Below are 8,315 nucleotides of genomic sequence, written 5' to 3'. Positions count from 1 at the left end.
TGGAATTGAACAGGGGCAAGGGGAGAGTCTTGTACCTGGGAAAAAACAACCCCATGGAGCAGGAGAGGTTGGGGACTGAGCTGTTGGAGAGCAGTGAAGGGGAAAAGGCCCTGGGGGTCCTAGTGGATGGGAGGCTGACCATGAGCCAGCAATGTGCTCTGGTGGCCAAGAAGGCCAATGGCATCCTGGGGTGGATTAGAAGGGCTGTGGTGAGTAGGTTGAGAGAGGTTCTCCTCCCCCTCTACTCTGCCCTGCTGAGGCCACATCTGGAGTATTGTGTCCAGTTCTGGGCCCCTCACTTCAAGAAGGACCTCAGGGAACTGCTTGAGAGAGTCCAGCACAGAGCCACAAAGATGATTCAGGGAGTGGAAGATCTTCCTTCTGAGGAGAGGCTGAGGGAGCTGAGGGCTCTGTAGCTTGGAGAGGAGGAGCCTGAGAGGTGACCTCATTGATGTTGCTAAAGATGTGCAGGGGGAGTGCCCAGAGGCTGGAGCCAGGCTCTGCTGGGTGATGCCCAATGCCAGCACAAGGGGCACTGGTGGAAGCTGAGGCATAGGAAGTTCCATGGAAACAGGAGGAAGAATTATTTCCCTGTGAGGGCAACAGAACACTGGAAGAGGCTGCCCAGGGAGTTTCTGGAGTCTTCCTCTCTGGAGATATTCAAGAGCTGCCTGGATGTGCTCTAGGTGATCCTGCTCTGGCAGGGGGGTTGGACTGAATGATCCTTTGAGGTCCCTTCCAGCCCCTGACATTCTGTGATTCTGTGATTATCTGGACAGCCATCTCTCCCCCATTGCCTCCATTGAAGTGACATTGCCATGATGTGGTATGTTTTATATCGTGGGAATTATCCCTTGGAGGCCTGGATATGGATAGAAAATTTGAATAAGGCAGCAGCGTGGCAGGGCTGTTCTGCTACAAACATAAGCATAAACTTACATACAATGTAGAAGCAGTTTGTAGCTCTGTCTTCTTTTCCTCATCTCTCTTCAGCTCTGCATTCCTGCCTCAAACCCCTGTCTCAAAGTGTGTGTGAACCTGCCTGGCTTGTGGGCAGCTTTGGGAAGCTGACCTGCCTCAAACCCAGCCTAGCTAAATACCAAAAGTCATTAGTTTGTTTTTAACTAAAAGAGCTTTAAACCCACCAGAGTTCCCTCCCTTCTACCCCCTCTGAAAGTAAGATTCAAGCAATTTCACCTCCCCCAGAAGCCTGGCTGGGAATGCATGCCTCTCAAACTCCCACACTGGCACTGGGAAAGGCAAGGACCTTGGGAGAAGCTGTGCATGCCTGAGCACACATCCTGCTGTGCCCTGTCACTTCCCCCACCCATGGCTGCTCCTTCACTCCTACATTTCTACTGCTCTGTTCTCCTATTTGTGCTTGCAAAAGGAATTCCACAGCATAAAAACTTTCCCATAAAACTATACAGATTTTTTGTTTCTTTTTAGGGATTAATGTAAATATATCCCTCTACTTAGAACAGGATTGAAACTGAATATGGTCCGGAGCCCTCAATATAGGAAGGACATGGAGCTGATGGAGGGGGTCCAGAGGAGGGCCATGAGAATGCTCAGGGGGTTGGAGCAGCTCTGCTATGAGGACAGGCTGAGGGAGCTGGGGGTGTTCAGCCTGGAGAAGAGGAGGCTCCAGGCAGACCTAAGAGCAGCCTGCCAGTACTGTCCAACTCCCTGGACAACCCATTCCAGGCTCTCACCACTCTCATGGGGAAGAACTTCTTCCTCACATCCAGTCTGAATCTTCCCACTTCCAGCTTTATTCCATTACTCGTAGTCCTGTCACTACCTGAGATCCTAAAAAGTCCCTCCCCAGCTTTCTTGGAGCCCCCTGCAGATCCTGGAAGGCCACAAGAAGGTCACCTTGGAGCCTTCTCCTCTCCAGACTGCACAACCCCAACTCTCTCAGTCTGTCTCCATAGCAGAGCAGCTCCAGCCCTCTGCTCATCCTCGTGGCCCTTCTCGGGACACCTTCCAGCACCTCCAGGTCCTTCTTGTAACAGGGGCTCCAGAACTGGACAGAGTAGTCCAGGAGGGAGGAATGTGCAAGCTGCCTACAGAACACAGAAACTTGCAAAATTATCTATTACTGTTGACAACTCATCACAATTTGGGGTGGAAGGGCATATTTAGAGCTGGAGAACAACGAACTCCAGCAACTCCTAACATGATTCACTGACTAGATCTTGGCAGCCACATGCTGACCATTTTACACCTGCCTTGTTTTGCCTATTTTGAAAAATAATTCCACACCTAGACCAACTTGGTGGTCATATGCCTGTGGAAATGAGTGGGATAAGATTCCCTAAGCTGAGAGATTTGAGAATCTCACTTGAAGAATGGTCTGGGAAAAAAAAAAAAAGAAAATATGCTATACAGGTGGTTTCTACTTTTACAACTCTTTTTTGTATGGAGAATGAGGGAACTTGAAGAGCTGCTTCTGTACTGATGTTGCATTCAGGAGAAAATCAGCAGTTAATGATGTTAAAACTTAATCACTAGAAGGACAGTGGTTGTTTTGGGGAGTGCTCTTTGGATTAAGGTGGAATGTGCCATGCACACTTGATTTAATGAGGTTAAAACAGAAGGGTTCCTGCTGCTGTCTTCAAAAATGCCCATTAATAAAGCCTCCCTTCTTATTCAGTGATTATAAAATATACTGGGGGAAAAAAAAGGGAAAAATATTATATTTGCTTTGCAGAACAGCTGAATAGGCTGCAGCTTGCTTTTGACATTAATAGCTGAAACAGCATTCAGGGAATACAGCCTTATGTGTGTTTCTCAGAGAGAGACTGACTCAGTGTTTTGAGATCAGAGGTTTCATGGCAGCAGCTTTTGATATACTACATCTGTCTTTGAGCCTGAGTAACATAAAGGCTCCAAAGAGGCACGTGTCTGGTGAGATTAAACCTGCCTTGCTTACTACAAGTTCTAAGCAGGGCTTTCATTTAAAATTGCATTCCTTAGTTCAGAATGAAACATTTAACTGGATACTGATTTTTTAGGAAAAAATGAGGCACAACCCACTGAAGAACAAGATACTGTCTCAAGAGGGAAATAGTGTGAGGATACTGCCTAAGAAAATAGACATTAAATAATAAGTGTTGTTCCTCTTAGTGGTATATGCATACAAGGAGATACTCTGGCTGCTGAGGAAAGGGAATGGCTTGCTTGTGCACATTAAAATTACATAGGGCTGAACAAGCATTTCTCCAACACCATAGAGCTGGCACTCCCAGGGGACATACTCCTCCATAATGAAGTTAATCCCTCCAATCACATCCCAGTGGCCAAGAGAGCCAATGGCAGCCTGGGGTGCAGCAAGAAAAGTGTGGTCAGCAGGGCTAGGGAGGTTCTTCTCCCCCTCTGCTCTGCCCTGCTCAGACCACACCTGCAATCCTGTGTCCAGTTTGGGGCTCCCCAGGTCAAGAGAGACAGAGACCTGCTGGAGAGAGTCCAAAGGAGAGCCAGGAGGATGCTTAGGGGACTTGAGCATCTCCCCTGTGAAGAGAGCCTGAGAGCCCTGGGGCTGTTTAGTCTGGAGAAGAGAAGGCTGAGAGGGATCTAATCAATGTCTCTCAAGAGCTGAGGGGTGGGTGTCAAGAAGAGGGGGCCAGGCTCTTTTGGGTGGTGCACAGGAATAAGCCAAGGAACAATGGAGACAAACTTGAACAGAGAAGGCTTCAGCTCAACATGAGGAGAAACTTCTTTAGAGTGAGGGTGACAGAGCCCTGGAGCAGGCTGCCCAGAGAGGTTGTGGAGTCTCCTGCTCTGGACACATTTCAAACCCACCTGGATGCATTCCTGTGTGGACTCCTCTGGGTGATGCTGCTTTGGCAGGGGGTTGGACTGGATGACCTCTGGAGGTCCCTTCCAGCCTCTACTGTTCTCTGATTCTGTGATAGAGTGGCACTAATTTTTATTTATTCTATAATTCCTTTGCCTGGAAATAACTGATAGACAATTTTTTTAGCAGCTCATTAAACTGATTTAATTTCAAAGAGCATAGTGAAAAAAATTTACTTTCTGTTAAAAAATGTTGATTTGGGGAAAGCTAGGGCACTGGGAATTGTACTGAGGTAAGTTTACCTCTGAATTCACTGCTTCAAACCAGGCCAAAGGCAGATTCAGTCACGCAAAGTTTTTTGTCTTGAGCGTAGCTCTTCAAGCAGCTTTGGGGAAATAAATCAGTGGTGTTCCTGCCACATATTCTTTGTCTTTTCTTTTTTTATAGATGAATCCACTTGTAACTTTGTGTGGGACCTCTGCACAGAGGCCAAGAGGTTGATTAAGGAGAATCAGAAATTCTTCCCCAAGGAGAAATCCTGTCCCAAGGAGGTAAATTAAGATCTTTACAGTGACTCCAGGAGCAAGCCTTTGTCAGTGTCTGTTTCTCCTCTGAGGCTAAGCTCCATGTAGGGATACTCACCAGTGAAGAAACTGGTATCACACTGGGGAGCAAATGTATGGCTTCCAAGACTGCTTCTGAGAGCAGCTTCATTCCTAAGAGGTCAGATTTAACCCCTTTCATGTAAAATCTAGAACAATAAAATGTCTCCTTATGTCCAGCTAACCAGTTTTGATGAGTAAATATAATAAATCCTCCCCCTTTACTCTGCCCTGCTGAGGCCACATCTGGAATATTGTGTCCAGTTCTGGAGCCCTCAGATCAGGAAGGACCTCAGGAAGCTGCTTGAAAGAGTCCAGCAAAGAGTCACAAAGATGATCAAAGGAGGAGAACATTTTCCTTCTGAGGAGAGGCTGAGGGAGCTGAGGGCTCTGTAGCTTGGAGAGGAGGAGCCTGAGAGGTGACCTCATTGCTGGTGCTAAAGATGTGCAGGGGGAGTGCCCAGAGGCTGGAGCCAGGCTCTGCTGGGTGATGCCCAATGCCAGCACAAGGGGCACTGGTGGAAGCTGAGGCCTAGGAAGTTCCATGGAAACAGGAGGAAGAATAGGAAGGTGACAGAGCACTGGAAGAGGCTGCCCAGGGCGGGGTGTGGAGTCTCCCTCTCTGGAGATATTCAAGAGCTGCCTGGATGTATTCCTGTGTGATCTGATGTAGGTGATCCTGCTCTGGCAGGGGGGTTGGACTGGATGAGCTTTGGAGGTCCCTTCCAACCCCTAACATTCTGTGATTCAGTGAAATCATAATAAACACAGACTCTTTGCTCCTCTTGAGCATCATACCAACACGTACCATTGGATTCTGTAGGTGTGCTTACAGTGTTTTAAGGCTTATTTTGAAAACTGAGAAAGGGACATCTTGCTAGAAATTGTGCTGTGGAATACAACCCAAGGGGTTACACAGATTTCAACAAATTTTGATCCACTAATCAGTAGTAAAATATAAAAAACCCTGCTTTTTTTTTAACACTCAGTGGTTTTTAAATGACTGATGAGCAACAGACACATCCACAGGGCAGTGAAGTTAAAGGTCAGCCTTCTGCTGACCTTGGGAAACTTTCTGGGAGGCATGGGAAGAGGCAGGGCCAGAGCACACAAATCTGAAGTGCACCATTGGCTGCTGCTGTATCTGTGTCAAGCATAAATATGTGTGCTGGGTTTTCCCTTCACAGCTCTTAGACATCCCAGCACAGTTTTGTTTTGAAGCTGTTGTGATCCAAACACATAAGAGACACTGAAACTACTACAATTCCTTCTCTATGGACCAAGTAATTCTCCTCTTGCTTTTATTGGAATATTTATTTAAGGTAAGGAAAGGATTTCTTTGATGGGGGTAGATAGATTTTTCTAATTGAATGTTGAAAATTGATGTTTCATGATTTTATTTTTGTCATAGTTCTAGTAGTAGAGAAAGGTCTCAGTTATTGCTGCTGAGCATTCCCAGCCTTCCTTCTATTTAGAGTCACAGAATCACAGAATTGTCAGGGACACAGAATTGTTGGAAGGGACTTCAAGGATCCTCATTTTAAACCCCTTCCGGAAGAGCTTAGTTGACAAGAGGCACAGGCTTAGGAAACAGTCCGTCAGCTCATGATTGCTGTCATTCCAGTGGGGTTGGATTGGCCAGGAGGACTGGGGGAAGTCATAAGTAAAAGAGACAGATGAGGAGACAAGAAAACAAATTAATTGTTATTGGGTGTCTATAGCAGATCTTCTTTGACCTAGATCTCTGTTCCAGAGTTTCAAACACCCAGCAATGGGTTCAGAGTTGTTGCACATGGCTGCAAAAAGAAGCTCATGGAAATCTTGGAATCATAGAATCATAGAATTGTCAGGGTTGGAAGGGACCTCAAAGATCATCCAATTCCAATCCCCCTGCCATGGGCAGGGACACCTCACACTACAGCAGGTTGCTCACAGCCACATCCAGCCTGGCCTTCAAAACCTCCAGGGATGAGGCTTCCACTACCTCCCTGGGCAACCTGTGCCAGTGTCTCACCACCCTCATGGGGAAGAACTTCTTCGTAACATCCAATCTGAATCTCCCCATTTCTAGTTTTGCTCCATTCCCCCCAGTCCTATCACTCCCTGACACCCTCAAAAGTCCCTCCCCAGCTTTCTTGTAGCCCCCTTCAGATTTTAATAGTTGGAAGCTCATTTGAGATCCTTATCCTGCTTTCGTGCCTGCTGCTCTGGTTTAATGCTGCTCCCCAGAAGAAGCAAGAGACACCAGCATCTTTAAATCCTAAGCTAACTCACATGACTGTGCAGATTGTCACCTTTTGGACACTGTGCAGAGACATGCAAGGTGATGCTGGATATTCACAGTCCTTCTGAGACCAAGGGCTATAATATGTCTAGGGCTTTAGGAAGTCTGCTTCTGCAAGAAGTAGTTTACTTTCTGACCCAAATCTGCCACTTGTGACTTAGCCCTTTGTGTTTAATCTGACTGTTATTGAAAGCACCACAGACACAGCAACCACACTTCATAATCTTCTTGGCCATATTTGTCTCTGTTTAGTTTTTTGGAAGTGGAGACTTTGTTTTATATTTAGCTTCATGTGGTTTGCAGCAAAAGTAATTTCAAAGCTTTTTCCCACTGCTGGTACAAATAACCACTCTCTTCCTTTGGAGGAGGGAGCTATACCCTTGGAGTGATGAAATGCTGCTGAGATGCCATGCTTCAGGAATAATTGTTGAGAATATCCAGGTAGTGTCTGGTCATGCTGGCCAGTTTTGAACTTAACAACAAATCATTGTTTTTGTGGAGGCTCTTAGGATGGTGGTAGATGGTGGAATAAATACTTCAGTGGCATACCTTCAGCGGTGGCAAAAAGCATATCCTTGAGGAAGACTGTAAGAATAGCATCATACCACTTAGCCCTGGTGAGTGCTGTGTGCAGCTCTGCAGCCCTCAGTATAGGAAGGACCTGGACCTGATGGAGAGGGTCCTGAGGAGGGCCATGAAAATGATCAGGGGGTTGGAGCAGCTCTGCTGTGAGGACAGGCTGAGGGAGCTGGGGGTGTTGAGCCTGGAGAAGAGAAGGCTCCAGGCAGACCTAAGAGCAGCCTGCCAGGACCTGAAGGGGGCTACAGGAAGGCTGCAGAGAGACTGTTTGCAAAGGCCTGCAGGGACAGGATGAGGGACAATGGCTTCAAACTAGAGCAGAGCAGATTGAGATTGGATGCTAGGAACAAGTTCTTTCCTATGAGGGTAGTGGAACACTGGAAGAGGTTTCCCAGAGAGGTGGTTGAGGCTCTTTCCCTGGAGATATTGAAGGTGAGGCTGGAGGAGGCCCTGGGCAGCCTGATCTAGTTGGGGATGTGCCTGCTGACTGCAGGGAGGTCAGACTGGATGAGCTTTGGAGGTTCTCTTCCATCCCAGCCCATTCTGTGATTCTATAATAGGAGAGTCAACCTATCTTGTGTTAATTTCCAGCCAGTTGCAGCTCAAGGACTTTGGAGGTGACGTAGCTGCAGTGCATTTTGTAAGCTTCAGTATAGTTCTCTTTTGTGAACACATCTTGGCTCCTCTGAAGTCCATCAGAACTTTACATCCTCATTTTGAGCTTTGCCAGATAAACTATTGTGAAGAACTTCCTCATTTTGGATGTTCTGAATCTGGAGCAAACCAGCTTCCTTTCATTTTTCACAGTTCTTGAAGAGAAACAGAAAAATCAATCTCTGCTCAATTCATTTGGCTGGTCAAGGTTCTATAGACCTCTGCTGCGTTTCCCTTCAAGGTCTTCTTTTTCAGACTGAGAAAATTACTTGAGTCATATGTTTGAGAAGTAGTCCATAGCATAAGTCAGTAAATGTTTGTTTTTTGGGTTTCCTGCTGGGTGTGAAACCAGCCTGAAGACAGGTTTGAAGCTTTGGTCTTTATGGTCTATTTA

General features: G+C 46.6%; 1 protein-coding gene across 1 annotated transcript in view; it reads left to right on the top strand.

Annotated features, from left to right (window-relative positions):
- The first annotated feature begins 5,678 nt into the window (after positions 1-5,678).
- PTPRQ (protein tyrosine phosphatase receptor type Q) overlaps positions 5,679-8,315 on the top strand; it is a 189,663-nt gene continuing 187,026 nt past the window's right edge. Inside the window, exon 1 of the mRNA XM_054399713.1 lies at positions 5,679-5,726. Within this exon, the coding sequence (XP_054255688.1) occupies positions 5,679-5,726 (48 nt within the window). The remainder of the gene's footprint in view (positions 5,727-8,315) is intronic.

The sequence above is a fragment of the Indicator indicator genome, chromosome 3 (assembly GCF_027791375.1).
Source record: "Indicator indicator isolate 239-I01 chromosome 3, UM_Iind_1.1, whole genome shotgun sequence".
Classification (NCBI taxonomy): Eukaryota; Metazoa; Chordata; class Aves; order Piciformes; family Indicatoridae; genus Indicator; species Indicator indicator.
This window is presented reverse-complemented; position numbering and strand designations above follow the sequence as displayed.